Source organism: Oryzias latipes, chromosome 5 (assembly GCF_002234675.1).
Source record: "Oryzias latipes chromosome 5, ASM223467v1".
Lineage (NCBI taxonomy): Eukaryota > Metazoa > Chordata > Actinopteri > Beloniformes > Adrianichthyidae > Oryzias > Oryzias latipes.
In genome coordinates, this window is record NC_019863.2 from 10,074,035 (window position 1) to 10,090,462 (window position 16,428).

The 16,428-nt window shown below is 39.5% G+C and overlaps 1 protein-coding gene across 4 annotated transcripts in view; it reads left to right on the forward strand.

Annotated features, from left to right (window-relative positions):
• The first annotated feature begins 86 nt into the window (after positions 1-86).
• itga7 (integrin subunit alpha 7) overlaps positions 87-16,428 on the forward strand; it is a 49,510-nt gene continuing 33,168 nt past the window's right edge. For 2 of the 4 annotated variants that reach the window (XR_908788.3, XR_002290195.2), the window contains exon 1: positions 87-548. Coding sequence is in view for 2 of the 4 variants with exons in the window: in XM_011474857.3 (XP_011473159.1) it covers positions 331-548 (218 nt within the window). In the remaining 2 variants the exon portion in view is untranslated. The remainder of the gene's footprint in view (positions 549-16,428) is intronic. The other 2 variants (XM_011474857.3, XM_011474858.3) reach the window with 1 other exon arrangement.

Consider the following 16,428-nt stretch of genomic DNA (forward strand, 5'->3'; position numbering starts at 1 on the left):
GAGAGGGGGAGGAGTGAGCGGGCTATTCAAGGCACTTGTCCTCTGTCTCCCTCTGAGCACTGAAGGGGGGGGGGGGCACATGCATTGTGGGAAACGCACACTTCACTCACACATCACAGTAGTGGAGCCGTTTTCACGAACGCTCTGCAGACTGACAGCAGCAAACGGAGCGCAGAGGCAAACACAGGGAGGCGTTCACAGACGGCAGGAAAACTCAAAACTCTTGCTTGATTTTTTTCTCCCTTCTCTTTCAGCTCATGATCCATAAAAAGGAATACCATTTTTGCGTCTAGAAGTGAACTTGCTGCGCGTGAGGACCTGCGCCCTGCTATGGCAGCCCCAAAGGGACATGGGAACACCGTTTGCCTTTCATCTTCTTTATCCAGGCATTGGACTGCCTTAATCTGGGCAGCTTTAGCGCTTTTCAGTCAAGTCTGGTGCTTCAACCTGGACACTACTCACACACTGCACAAGTTAGGAGACCGGGGAACCTTCTTTGGTTTCTCTGTTGCGCTTCACCAGCAGCTCACTCCTGAACCCCAGAGCTGGTGAGTGGATGAACGCAGTCCTTTCTGTTCAGCTTTTTCATGTCTTAAGGGTCTTATGCACTTTTACTTGTTGGAATGTATGCACCTGCTTCAAATGTCTCCAAAGTAACACTTTCCCCCCTCCACAATAGCAGTTCTGATATGCTCTGGTGATGATTTGCCAGTTTTCTCTGCTGCACTAAAAGCTCTGAGGTTATTCAGCAAAGTGTGCAGCAATATCATGCAAGAAAAAGCTTTATAGTAAGTATGGGTGTAACAATTAATGGACCATTGATAAATTGATTTATAATCCTACCACCCAACCAGATTGATCTGTCTGAGGCAAGTTGGTAACCGCATTGACCTATAGCATAATAAAAGTGTTTCTAAATAAAATCAATCCATTGTATCCATATTGGAAAATACCATTTTGGATTGAGGATTTATTTTACTATAAAGTAAAAAACAAACAAATGCCTCCCAGTAGACGACACACGAGTGATGGCAACAAAAATTATCAGTCTATCATTCCAGTCAAATGTGTGGAAACACTGAATTTAGCAAAGTCATGTGACCATACAGTGTGGTAGAATGTTCTAATAATGTTCCCTTTGGATTATTTTGATGTGGAAAAACAGCAGTGGGCTGAACTTTAACTAAAATCTGAATGGATTTGTCATGATTGATGACAAGGAATCTGGAAAACTTCACCTGTTTAGTACCCAGGTATTTATTTCTGAGCCACACTGGGGGAAGTTTGGCTAAAGATGCCCTGGATCGATTTTAGGCCAGTGAATCGGATCAAATTGTTCAAAATGAACCAATATATAGTGTTGATGTCTTTATATATATAATTGTTGTTAAAATGAATCGTTACACCCTTATTTTAGCTCTGACTGGTCAAAAGTGACACAGCAGCTGACCTCATATTACTCCAAGAAAAGGTTCTGTTGTGGCCATAAAGCAACTCGGAAATGTACATTTGCTCTCCCATCAGCTGTTTGCCAAAAGCAACTGCAGTGTGTTTTTCAGTGTAATTCACATAGCTCTGCTTTTTCCCTCTAAAGTGCATGAATAATGTATAACTACAGTGCATCTATAGAAATCTTTGTTACAAGACCTCAACTTAGACACTTCCTGGAGCTATAAGCAATCAATACTGGAGGGATGCAAATATCCATCTGGTTCATTTGCAGTTCGAATGTATTTAACATAATAACTATAAACTCTATAGTAAGGCTGCACAATATGAGGAAAACTTGCAATGTGCAATATTAGTGACCAATATTGTGATGACTTGGGAAACATGAACAAACAGCAAAACAAGAAACAACTTCATACATCATCTATTGCAACAGTTTTAATTAAATAAGAGTAAAAAAGACAATAAATGTTACTCTACACATGAGGTGGGCATCCAAAATAAAAGGGCTCCTTTCGATTGGTCAGCGAAGTGAAGGGGACCGTCCGATTGGTAGGATGTGTACAGGGCTCAGTTTATTTTTTTTTAAATACTTCAAGCTGCCATAGGATTGTTCCAGGTAACCATTTATTTTAATTTAAGCCCTCTTTTGTGATACGTGTGAATTGCACAGGCTGATATCACACCTGTTCAGCATTCAATCAGACAACCTATATTAGTCCATCACCATTGACGGTCCGTCTGCTTCCATGAAGGATTCATCGTTCAAAGCCAAAGCCAATGCCAAAGAGCCAAAGCCTGTGCCGAAGAGCCAAAGCCCATGCGAAGGAGCCAAAGTCCACGCCAAGGAGCCAAAGCCCACGCCAAAGAGCCAAAGTCCACACCAAAGAGCCAAAGTCCACACCAAGGAGCCAAAGTCCACGCCAAAGAGCCAAAGTCCACACCAAGGACCCAAAGTCCACGCCAAAGAGCCAAAGTCCACACCAAGGACCCAAAGTCCACGCCAAAGAGCCAAAGTCCACACCAAGGACCCAAAGTCCACGCCAACGAGCCAAAGTCCACACCAAGGACCCAAAGTCCACACCAAAGATCCAAAGTCCACACCAAGGACCCAAAGTCCACGCCAAAGAGCCAAAGCCCACGCTAAAGAGCCAAAGCCCACGCCAAAGAGCCAAAGTCCACGCCAAAGAGCCAAAGCCCACGCCAAAGAGCCAAAGCCCACGCCAAAGAGCCAAAGTCCACGCCAAAGAGCCAAAGCCCACGCCAAGGACCCAAAGTCCACGCCAAAGCCCACGTCAAAGAGCCAAAGCCCACGCCAAAGAGCCAAAGTCCACGCCAAAGAGCCAAAGCCCACGCCAAAGAGCCAAAGCCCACGCCAAAGAGCCAAAGTCCACGCCAATTCAATTCAATTCAATTTTATTTGTATAGCCCAAATTCACAACAACAGTCGTCTCAATGGGCTTTCGTATAGGTAATTGAAAAAGTTAGACATAAAATCAAAAGGATCATGAATACATAGAAAATAAAATAGGAAAATACTAAATTTGACTAACAAACTGACTAAGCCACACTGGACATCCCTGCCCTTAGACCCTCCTTCGCGGTAAGGAAAAACTCCTAAAAAAACGGATTCCGGAAAAAATGAAGAAACCTCAGGGGTGCCCACATGAAGGAGGGATCCTCCCCCAGCACGGACAGGCGTTTTACCAGAACTCATAGAGAAGAATTAACTTATCTAACACTACAACTACACATTTAAAGTCCAGCAGACGAGCTTCATCCAGGCGAAGTTGGGGGGACGGCCGGGGGCGCGGAGTCGAGCCGTAGACAGGATCCAAAGCCAGGTGTAGGAGCAGGAGCAGAGACGAGGTACACGGCCAGGTACAGAGCAGAGACGAGCCAGAGGCAGGATCCACAGCCAGGTGTAGGAGCAGAAGCAGAGATGAGCCAGAGACGAGGTACACCGTCAGGAACAGGAGCACGGATTAGCCAACTGGAATTTGGAAGCATTCCCACTCCCCAGGAGGGGAGAGAAAGAGTGAAAATACATGAATCGCACTGCACAAAACAGAGGGAACTAAATGATGAATAATAATCAAGAATAGAGAAGAGAGGAAGGGTAGAAGTAGATGAGAAAAGAGGACAGAACCCCAGTGCACCATAGCTACCCCAGCTTCAACTTCTAGCAGCCTACTAACAACAAATAGTTATTGTTATTAAGTTTAATTTAAACATATTAACATTAAGTTAAATAATCTCTGATTACTAACTAGTCTGACAATAAGCCTGTCAGACTAGACAGGCTTATTGAGGAATGTTTTCAGTTTAACTTTGAATGTAGAAACTGAGTCGGCCTCTCTTACATGAGCTGGGAGCTTATTCCATAAAACAGGGACTTGGTGGCTAAACGCTTCGGCCGGCACCTCGCAGCTGACTTAGAACTGGTGCAGACCAGGGGAATCCGACTGTTTAATTAAAACAAAGAGCCAAAGCCCACGCCAAAGAGCCAAAGTCCATGCCAAAGCCAACGCCAAAGCCGCAGTTTTAGCCACACTTTTAGCATCAATCAAGCCAAGCCAAGCCTCTTCGAGTCAACTCCCTTCTCCCTTCTTCTTCAACTTCATCCTATTCAGCCAAGCCACAGCAAGATCTACTAGCCACCCTGCCTCTCTTCCCCATTCAATAAATTGCACAACTCCAAACCTAATCCCTGTTTGCTTTTTGGGTCCATGTAACTCTAAACGTGACATATATCACAATGAAGATAAATATGCGATTTATTGTGCAGGCTTGTTTGGTAGTTTCAAGAACTTTGTTCATTTGTATTTACTAGCAGTTTTTAAAACTTTGGCAGAAAATGTATCCTGTATTGTAGCTTGTATTTTAGTATGAAAATCTTAAATTACAGACAAACTTTAGACTAATACAATAGTAAAAAGTAGAACATTTAGTTCTTTCCATTTTGAATCCTTTGCATTCATAGTTACGTTTAAAGGAATGGAACAAATCTAATGCTAAAGGCTAGAGTGAATAGTGAATGTACATGTTCCTGTTTTGGACCTCCATTTTTAACCATTGGCTCCTCAGTTTACCCGTGCCTGAGTCCTGCTGACGCCTGCTTTAATCAGACAGTCATGTCGCCTCTTTGCTTTCCAGCTGTAGCATTTTTCAAAAACAGGGTATTATGAATTGGTACTGTCTTGTTTAATGCTGTGGCCTGCAGTAAATAAGAAGGATGACTGCAGAGAAAGGGTACACTGCTGCTGTAAGGACTGGAAGAAAGTCAATAAATGTCTGAAGTCAGAGGCTGATATAATGTTGTAGTTGTGATGGAGAAAGTGGCATGACTAATGCTGCTTCCAGAACGCTGTGGCATCAACCTTGTGAGATCATTACTTATGATGATTCTGTCTCAGATTTGACCCGGATTTAATTTTTGGAATATCGGTGCCTTGGTTAGGATTGTAGAAACAGTAAGCGTGTGTGTGTTTGTGGTTTGTGCTGATCCATTCAGGAAGCATTTTAGCCTATACCAAGGTACATTTTCTAATGAATCCCTTTAGATTTTTTTATTTCAGCGACTCTTTTTGTGGTTTTGACTTTTTATTGCATAGATAATTTAAAAATTTGACTCAGAAAAGACTTGATACATAGAGAATGTAAAAAAATGTCAAGTCAAAGAAAGACTCTTTTTAGATTAAATGACTCAGATCACTGTGGTGCAGAGCTTTTCATTACAAGCGGCCATTACCATTGTGCTCATGTGATGTGCCGACACGAGCCAGAGTACCTCAAACTCACTGTAATTAGATGCGTTTGACTCATTTTTCTTTTTGTGTCTTGACAGTTTAGGTTACTGTCACCTGTGGCCATTATGTCTCTTTTCTTTGTGTTACCCGATTAAGGATGAAAATGATATTATGCCTTGGATGCTTTGTCATGTATTTAGTCATGAAATGGTCAGACGGTCTGTCATCTAAGAAGTTTAATCTAAATTATTTTATGAAGTTACAGTACAGTGTAATTATCGTACATGGCATGCAAAAGTAAACATTCTGTCAGACATTTACAGTTTAATGGAAGCATAGAAAAGCAGTCGAAAGAAATGATTGTATGTTTTAAAACAACATTTTTGTGCTTTGTACTGTCTTTTTGCCTAGTTTTATGATATCTAATCACTGTTGTTCTGATGGTTAGTTGCCCCACCCCATAGCTCTCTTATAGTCAGACAGCAGAGGTCAAGGAAAAGGTGAACTCTTCTGACACAATGATCTCATACTGACTGTAAGGGGATCCTGGTCAGTGTCATGTCTCGAGGAAGCCCTCTGTCCATTGGGGGCCTAAAGGTCTGCCGCTGCAGGGTTAGAAAAATCATTTAATGACTTTGCCCTGAATGAATCAGAGGGTCCCACAGCTAAACTTGGGTAACTTGTAAATTTTACACCACAGAATTGAATGATTCAGGATGAATATGAAAGCGGTTACAAATGCAGTTACAAGCCCTCATTTACTTGTTGTTACTAATCTGTTCTGTAGTGTAGCTACATGTGATTCCTGCTCATCATTAAGTATTGCATTGTTGCAAAGTGATTTGTTCCACTGTCAGGCTGATGTAAATGTAAAATTGTCTGTATCGGATTGCTCTGGTAGAGTGTACAGAAAAGTGTCTGGTTGCAGAAATGTTCATGTTTATATGTGGACCTGCTTTGGTGCCACTGCAGGCAAGAACACCGACTCACTGCATGGGTGGCCTCAGGTAAATTTAGTTCCAGACATCTCGTCTGGTTGGTGCCTCACTGACACAAAAAGAGTCTCTAAAAAAGAAAATACCTAAGCTGCAAATCTTTTATGTGAACTGGGGTTGATTTAAAAAGAAGACTAAAACATTGAAGTCATTTGTGACTTTCTAAGAGCACTAAAATTCAATTTCAAAAGAGAAGAACCTTTTTTTGGATTTAAGCAATCAGTCACAACCATTTACTGTATATGAGAACTGGACTGACTGAGCCCTCCCCCCTCGCATTCCAAACAGGAAGTAACTGCTGGCTCCAAGAAACCGACGTCCCATAGACTTTTATAGAAATAAACAGCTGTTACATAGTCATTCTATATGTCAGAATAACCATTCTTGCTCTGCTACCTTTATTTTTAACATGCTCTTGCTAATCTGATTTTTATTTCCAGGATTTTTTCTTTATTGCCCTTTATTCAAGTTATAAAATTTAGACTATTTAGATGCCCTAATCAAAGTTTGTGGTGCCCTGGTCCCAACGTCGAATGTTCAAAATGTTTGAGAGACAGATTTCCCTGAGTCTGCTTTCAAGTGGTAAGGGTGTGGCTGATAAGCTCTCTACTAATTGGAGAGAGTGGTTGCCTTAGAAACTGTTATGCAGATCGACTCGGACCAATCAATGCTTAGGTCTGTATTGCGGAAAAAATTGGAAAAATTTAGCGTCGTTTGCAGCTAGAAGTAAGTCATTTTCTATGGGTGATGTCACACTCGCAGTTCAGTTTTCATATATAGTCAATAGTCACAACACAATGTGTAATTACCTTTGTGCAAAAAAAACCAGGGTGTAAAAAATTGAAAGTATCTATTCGCACGTAATTTTCGAAACACGTGCATCCAGCCCTGAACTTTTTTCTTGGCCGCATGGACCTGGAGGAAGGGTTAAGGTTAGGATTACAGTTGCAGTTAGGATTAAACCTCCAAATAGTTCCTGAGCGCGGCTGTTTCTGCTGCTCACTGCTTCTCAAGGGAAGGATCAAATGCGGAGAGCACATTTCACATGCCTAGGTCCATGATAGATTAAATTTGTGCGGCCAATAACAAAATGCATCTTTGGATGCACGTATTTGAATACATGCTTGCAGTGCAGCAATGCATATCTTGGCTGCACATGTTACATGTGGCCAACAGGAATTTCCATCACTTGTTGTGCTGGTCGTATGTAAATATGTGCGAATAACATCAGCCTAAAAAGTATACATAAAACTAGTAAAAGTCAAAAGCAAAATGAGTAATTTTCTGCTAAACATTGATAACTGCTTAACACATTTACTCTAAATGAAAATGGAAAGTTTGCTTTCAAATAATTTTCACAACAAGACAAACTTCTTTGAGCTAATTAGCATAATAATACCCTTTCATAGAAGCTACTTTTTCACCCTCAGCTTTAGAATTTAGACTGAACCTTCCCCCCTTTTTCACCTCATGTTTTTTTTTAGTTGGTCTCGTAGTAACTGTCCATTCAAATCTACCGAAGCCCATTCATGTGAGGGACTCATAAAAAGAACAATAGTGGTGCTGCTTATTTATTAGAACAATCAGAAAGAGCTGAGGGTACGGAGCTGGGCCTTACAGTCTGGTATCCTATGTGCGCCCACGGTTAATGCTTTCTTGGCTCTCTCCATTCTCTATTTAGCATTCCTCCATTCTTCCACAGTGCTGCCTGGACAAAAGCTCGGTGGGAAGCAGGGCTGACTAGATGAGAGCTTTCAGAAAATTACTTTGCAGACCACGTGTTTGTTAAAAGCAGTGGACAATCTGCAGATTCAGAGGAAACATAAAACTTGGATCTGATGCAATTTCACAGAAAAAAAACACAGCTTGGCAGATCTAGAGGGACGGAAGTCGAATTTAAAAATGCAGATCTTGAAGTCACAAAAAGTTATTATGGTGATTATGGTGCACTGTGATGGCAAATCTGACTTCAGCATTGGTTCTGAATGTCGCATGATGTGCTTGTGGGGGAGGTGCAGAGGATCTGATGGGAATAGAGACTGCAGGGATGAATAAATCACCCCTACCCTTTTCAATAAAAACGTGTGTTCATGTTCATTTGTGTTTGCTTAGAATATGTATATTTGCCAATGAAATAAATAAAATGTAATAGATCAGGCAACGGAAGATTACATCAGATTGTAGAATGACAATAAAAGAAGACCAAAACAGGAAATTACATGTAAGGGGAGATAGATGCTTATTTGAACTAATGATGAAAAGCTGCAGCTTTATCTGTTTGTTTTTTCCATTCAATGAATCATTTGGTGTAATTTTATTAGTATGTCTTTGACTGGAAGTCTTTTTTCATAATATTAAACAATCTTTTTCAACCACCCTAAATAGTTTCAATTCTTACATCTTTATCTTGCATTTGCCTATTAATTTTCTTTTATTTTGAAAGAGAAAACGACCAGGATGTTGAACAGAATTTGAGAAATTATTTGTCCAAACCAAGTAACGCACTTAATTACTTTAAAACAGGGGTGTCAACCTCATTTTCACTGAGGGCCACATCAGCATAGTGGTTGTCCTCAAAGGGCCAGATATAACTTATACGTGTAACTAAATGTAAAGAAAAATAAACGTAACTATGTTAAATAACTCATTATTTAGTTATTATAACTTTTTAAAGTGACAATTACAGTTGCATAGAAAACCTATGTTTGCTTATTATTCTAGCATAAATCCTTTTACATTTGATTCTGTCAGGTTAGGTTAAATAGACAGTGTTTAAGTCTTAATGTATAGTTGCCCAATCCTATATTTCAAGTCTGATTCCCACTAGATATGAATAAATACACACCAATTTTAATTTTTATTTTAAGAAATTAAAAACTTTTATGCTCTCGCGGGCCACATTAAATGACATGGAGGGCCACATTTGGCCCCCGGGCCTTGAGTTTGACACATGTGCTTTAAAAAATAGTAAAAAAAACTAAAAACAGATATATATGAAAAACATATATATATGTATATGTATATGAGAACTGTACTGTATTGAGTGTGACGTAACCCATATAAAAAGGCCTTACTTGTCTAACGACATGAAGTCAATTCAGCCTTCATTTTTAAGCCATGTTGGAGCTAGACGATGTCAGTAAGCAATGAACGTTTCTATGGCAACCACTCTCGCCAAACAAGAGTGAGCTTCTTGGAGATCCACATCCCTACCACTTAAAAGCGGTCTACACAAATCTGTCAATCTAACATTTCGAACGTTTCTGTTGATTGAGATTAGTGTATATTCAGTAACTTGTTCTTCTAGATGATGTGTTCTTTATACACTCGAACATGCATAGAATTTGGCCAACTCGTGTTCATCAACATGAGATGGCCAATACTCATGTTGGAATATACAGACTGGAGAAATCTTTTGGTCTATACAGAGTCAGCTTAATCTGGTCCGGATCAAGTCCTGAACCTTGTGTCTGCCATCAAGCGGACTTTCCTGTTTCAAAGTAAATTTTGTAAACAAAAGCATGTGACATAGGGCTGCACGATATGAGGAAAACTTGCGATATGCGATATTAGAGATTAATATTGCGATAACGATATAATTTGCGGTATACAGTGATCCCTCGCTATAACACGGTTTACTTTTCACGGTTTCGCTACTTCACAGATTTGCATTGTGTTCTGCATTCTGATTGGCTAAAAAGTCACTCCGCATATGTAATTGCAAATTCTCTTGCAATTTCGAGTTTCTCTAAAAACCCATAGAAAAAAGACCGACAACAACTGCCTATCACTATGTTCTTCTCCTGAACAAACACATCTGCACTGCGGGCTTCAAAAGAAGAAAACGCTTCAGAGCGGAGTCAGGATGTAGCGGCTAAGTCTGAAGAGCAGTAAATACACCTGAGTCACTATTTGTCCGACTGTACTTTGTATTTTTTTTTTTTTTATAATGATTTTAAATTTTCTCCCGTTTAATCCAATTACTCTCAGGTCGCGGTGGGCGGGGCTAATCTCTGCGATTTGAAGACTTCTGTTCACATCGATGATTAAAATTATTATTTGACAGTAAAGTACAGAAGTTATTTGTCGAAAAAAAGTTTCTAAAGTACTTTTATTTGTGAAACAAATGCTTGAGCCTGTAAAATGGTTTGTTCTTTCTTTTCAATGTATAATAAATAGAGTTTTTAATTGTATAATACTTAGATAGAAATAGAGATAGAGGTTTCTACTTCACGGATTTTGCCTATCACGGGTTCTTTTTGGAACGTAACCCCCGCGAAAAACAAGGGTTTACTGTATAAACAAATAGAAAAATAACCAAAAACATCATTCCCATTTCATTCTCTCCATCTGATTGGTGAAAGCATAAAGGGATTTATGTGATGCGTTAAATGCTTCAAGCTGCCATAAGATTGTTTTAACACATTTTGGGTTTACGATTTATTGCGATATTCACCGTCCTTTGCAATATGCATATTGCAGAGCTAGATATTGCGATAACGATAAATTTGCGGTATATTGTGCAGGCCTAATGTGACTAAAGATCTCTAAAATCATTTGCCAGGAATTATGAGGGTGGGGCAAAGCAACTAGGCGGAAATTATGGAAGTCCTGCGCTTTGCATCTCTTGTCAGGATAGTTCGTTATTTGAAACTTAATATTTTGTTGACCAAGTTTGAACGTCTGTATCAACGTCAGGTACAACACGTTTAAATAGAAACATTGGTTTGCTGCAAGATAGTTACCATAACGGCCTCCGTAGCCGACGTAAACAGAGTAGGAATGAAGCAACAGATGAGCCACGGACAAATGTAAAGAAACGATTGTGTTATCAAACGGGAAAAAACTGTAAGAACATGTAAGAGCTGATAACACCTTTAACATGCTTTTCTGTGTCACGTTACGAGGCATGCGCCCTTGACCTCACCCTAAAAGCTACCTTGTAGCTCCATTGCAGAAATCTCTTAAACAACAATAAGACACAGCAACTCATTGAAATGTGGTCAGATGAATGCAGATTTCACCAAAGCAACTATGAACGTGATACACACATGGCTTCTTACACTGTTTTCCTGACAATTTATATGTCAAAAACTCCTAGCAGTGAACCTTCATAGCCGACGTCTCCTCATCACTCTAGTTGGTAGCATCCTCTGAGTTAAAACACACGGCACGTCTTTCTGCCAGTAACCGCCTTGCAGCATGCCTCCGCCAAACCAAAGTGACATGTAAAAAGTGTTGTTCTTGATGTTCAAAACTGGTAATCGGCATATTAAGTTTTAATAAGGTAACTGTCCCAGTTAGGATTGTAAAGCTGAGCATGTCCATCTTTCTCTTGTTGTTCTGACCCATCCTCGTAATTCCTGGCCAATAGCGGAACAGATCTTTAGTCACATGGTTTTGTTTACAAGCTTTGGTTCGTAACATAATGCTCCGCCGGATGCCAGTGTGAAACAGACCAAACACAAGGTTCGGGACTCGATCCGGAACAAATTAAGCGGACTTGATCCTGAACAAAGTATTTTTCCAGTCAGAATACACAATTTTACAGATTTGTTGTTAGTTGAATAAAAGAGTGGTGTAAATCTGCTACAAAAATATATTATTTAAACATTACAGAAATGTTACTATCTCTAAAGAATAAAGGCAGTGCAACATGTTGAAGCACAGAATTCCTATTACATTATTAAAATTGATTTTCTTTATCCGGGATGGCACAATTCTCAGTTCATAACCAAACTGTATGTTACACCAATTAACAGAATTGTGGGAATGTGAATTTTTGCATTCCTGCTGCATACCAGTATGTTTAAGTGTCAAACATGAGTCGTGCTAAATTTGAATATTTATTGTTTTATTATTTGAACTGAAAATTTTCATTGTTCTTTGCTTATTAGTAAATTGAAGAAAAAGGATTTCTGTCAGTTTTTTTGTTGTTGTTGTCAATTTATGCTACACAAACTTATATATTGACCTCAAACACAAGCTGACACAAAACTCGAGGTTTGAACCAACCGAATCATGCAGAAAGCGAACCGTTGCATCTCTAATGATTATACATACATTTAAAATATAGTAGAAATCATCACAGTTTTCAGACTTTTGTGAATCTTAAGCTTTCTTCTAAATCCAAATCAGAATTTTCATTTGAATTACATTTGGACTTTTAAGAGACTACAACAAAATTCCTCTTTTTATGTTTAAGCTGTTGGGATGCACATTTGTTGTTGTGCTTAAAACACTGTCCTATTGCATGATCCAGCTTCAGCCAAGCTTCATTAGGCAGACAGATGGCCTCAGTTTGACTCCAAGAGTCCAATCTTGAAACCTGCTCCTGGCGGTGGGGTGGTCTTTGTGTATTTGTTCTGCTTCATGCTATTCTAATGTATGGACATCCTGTTGTCTAGTAATCAATAAATCACAAATATCTAAATATCAGGTTCTCTAGTTGTCCGAACATGGGGGATTATAAAGATAAGTACCAGACTTATCAGAAAACTCAAAGCAAATCACTATGTTTTCATGCCGAATTGGAAATACGGCAAAATGGATGAAGAGGGACAAAAGTCATGGTGGTGTTGGGTTGTGACTCCTTTCCTCTTTAGGTCATTTGTTAGTCCGTCTGGGCCTGATCATAGATGATGCTTGATTGATTATTGCAGCTGCTGGATATCTAGGGGGCTTTTGAAGATGCACATGCAGTCATTATTTTTCCCACAGTACCATGTTTGCATGCTTCTGGCTTCAGTCTAATTATGTTTTAGACTGGCATTTTTTTGCAATGGTCCCTCTGCTCATGTTCCAGTGAGGCATTAAGTTGAGTCACATCAGTGGGAGTTGAACCACATCATCGCCTAGGGAAGCTCAAACCTGGCTGTTGTTTCTTTTTTGCACTTTGCTGTGAGTTGCCCTACTGCAGCCCAAAGCTGTGAGATGTTCAAAATCCGGTGATTCCCAGCTTGGTCACCTCATTCTCAGCTGTTGTGTTTTTTAACAGGGGTCCTTAAACCAGGAAGTGTGGGGTAGGGCATTTTTGACTTATAAAAAAAAATCTAGTTAAAAGTTTAGGACAAACCCTTTATCCAAGTTTGACACAGTTGTTGCTCAGCCACTTGTTTGCTGCGCATCTTCACATGTGTGTGTCTGTTTGTGAATAAATATTTGGGCCGTGTGTGTGTTTGTGCTTCTATAAATGTCACTCTTGCACATGCGTTCCCTGGTATGTGTGTGTGTATGGGTCAGAGGTCACAGCCAGACAACAGAAGGCTTAAAGAGCCTTTTGGCCCCATGTGGACTCTGTCTGCTGTCCAGAGAGGAGCAGATGTTAAAGGGTGTGAGCACATTTTAGAGTTTTTCCTCCAAAAATGTAAAGATGGGGCATTCCAAGGAAGGGTTGGGTTTAATCCTTGGCATGAAAAAGACACAGCGACTTTAAACATAAAGCTTGGGAAAATTTTAGTTTTTTATACCTAACAAATCCAGTATAATCTGTTTTTGAACAGATATATAAAAAAAACAAGCCCAAAGCTTAATGAGAATAAAAACAACCTCCTTAAATAGCTGGACGTGTGTTTCTATGTAAGGGACTGCTTCCATTTTGTAAACGCAGTTAAAAAAATAAAAAGAAAAAGAACAACTGAAGTGCAGCTTTGTTTCAAGCTGAAAGGCTGCTGGAGTTTACAGTGCAACAATGACTTAAAAAAAGATCCTAATAACAGGGGAGTTTGGTCAACACCATGAGGAGCATGTGATCCAGCTGCAGCAAACACACACCAGCAGACACTGCCAAGATCCAGTTGAACAGTTTTACGGCCCGGAAGTATTCTGGGAGCACAATTCACGAGCCCATCGCTCTTTTTTTTTCTTTTCTTTTTTTTTTTTTTTTTTTTGCCAATCCTATAGGATTTAGAAAATGAGTTCTGGCTTGAAGTGTGGTTACACATCTAATGCATGTTTTTCCCCGTCCTCCTGCTCTCAGGAAGACTCTTTGCTAAAGCATGACCCCTGAAAGAAGGGGGAGGATGGAGTCTGCATATGTGAAGGCATAGGGGCTAATAGGGGTTGATGAGAAAAAGAAATCAAGAGATGAAAGTGTTGGGGTCACTGCACAGAATCCCCTTCACTGAGTATGCGCGATAGAGCTTTATTTAGTATCATAGATAAAGGATAGAGGAAGGATTCTGAGTCATAAATCTAAGTGAGTGTGGGAACATTGGATTTAGCTTTAAAATGTAGGCCCAACATCAGAACAGTAGTGGTATCAGATTATTCACAGTCACAGAGGTCATTCACAGCCCGATTTCACAAACAAACCTCTAGAGTGGTCAACTTTTAGAGTGATCATCCTTTTTATGTAAAGTGAAAATGCACTTTGACTGATTTAATTACCGCATTAAAAATTGACTGATTGCTCAAGGACTTGAAGGCTGTCCTTATCCATTACCGTCATATTTTTTCTTAATCATTAAACTAAAACAGCATTGTTTTTGTGTACCCCTTTGGACTCTTTTGTTTTTACTTCCTGATGCTTAAATCTGGTTACAGCAAACAATTTTACAAGAAAATCTTTTTCTATTTTGCTAAAATGTTTGCTTTTTTAAAAAAGATCTTGTTCTGCAACTAAAAGCAGGTGATTTGTTTAATATAAATATGCATAATGTGTTGTGCAATACATAAAAGTTTAATATTCAAATAAAGGGTCATGATGGTCATAAACTCGCTGTCTTCTGCTTTAAAGTTTTCAATAAGAAGATCAAAGACGATACATTTTCTGTTTTCTGCATTTATCTACTATTAAACCATGTCAAGGTTTTTTTTGTTGCATGCACTGTAGATATAGTAGAAATATTTTACACAATTTATCAAACAATTTATGATAAAAGCGTACAAGAATTCATTTAGCTACTGCTTTTTACTGCTTTGTCTCTCCATGGCCGCGCACCAAAGTACATCTCTGACATGTTAGTGCCATATGAACCATCTCGTACTCTGAGGACCTCAGGGGCCGGCCTCCTGTTGATGCCCAGAGTCAGAACTAAACAAGGGGAATCAGCGTTTCAATATTCTGCAGCTAAAATCTGGAACAGCCTCCCTGAAGTCGTAAGACAGGCCTCTTCTGTGTTCATGTTCAAATCTAGACTTAAAACATTTCTGTTTAGCCGTGTATATGACTGAAAGGTCCTACCTGCACCTTTCTTTCCTTTCCTTCCTTTATTTTTAAATCAATTTTCAATATTTTTTCTTTTCTTTTAAAGTAAATTTTACGTTGATTATTTCTATGATGTATTGTGATTTTAATGCATTTTTCTGTTTTGTGAAGCACCTTGAATTACTTTGTGTACGAATTGTGCTATACAAATAAACTTGCCTTGCCTTGCCTTGCCTTTTAAGGACTACACCTCTCCTATACATGCTGTTATGATAAAGGTCATGGGGTAAGCAATTAAAACACCTTGAATGAATTATTTAGAAAAAAGCTGAAACAAAACATCAACAAAAAACTAAATAATTACTTTAACATGACTGTTAAATGAAATAAAATGCAGAAAAAAATCAGGAAATAATATTAGCAAACTAGGAACAAACATTTCTTGCATTCGAGTCATGGCGTCTGGACTTAGAGTCGTATTTTTTTAACCGCTCATCCGTGAAAGCCATGTCACACAGCCACTACGTACATTTTGTGCATATTGCAGGGATGAAAATTGATCATATGGGAATATATGTGGAAATAGAAAAAGCTCTGGTCTTCAAATACAATTTTCACTGATGTATCACGAATGAACCACGTTAAAACCAAGGAAGAGGTAAACCACGCAAAGAACACGTAAATCAGCGTAGAACATGAACTGTGCATGATTATTTCTTATATGCAATTGATGAGTGATTCCTGCATCAATTACGTAACTTTAATGTGATGTGTGCCCCATATACGGGATATAATAATTATTCATCGGTGGTGCTGCATGGTGGCGAAGTGGTTAGCACTCTTGCCTCACAGCAAGCAGGCCCCCGGCTGGGGGACAAAATCCCCAATGGGGGACCTTTCTTCGTGGAGTTTGCATGTTCTCCTCATGCACGTGGGAACTCCAGCTTCTTCCCACCGTCCAAAAACATGCAGGTTAATTGATTACTCCAAATGGTCCTAAATTGTTCCTAAGTGAGAACCTAAATGTGTGCATGCATGGGTGTGTGATTGTGGCCCTGCGTCAGACTGGCGACCTGTCCAGGGTTAA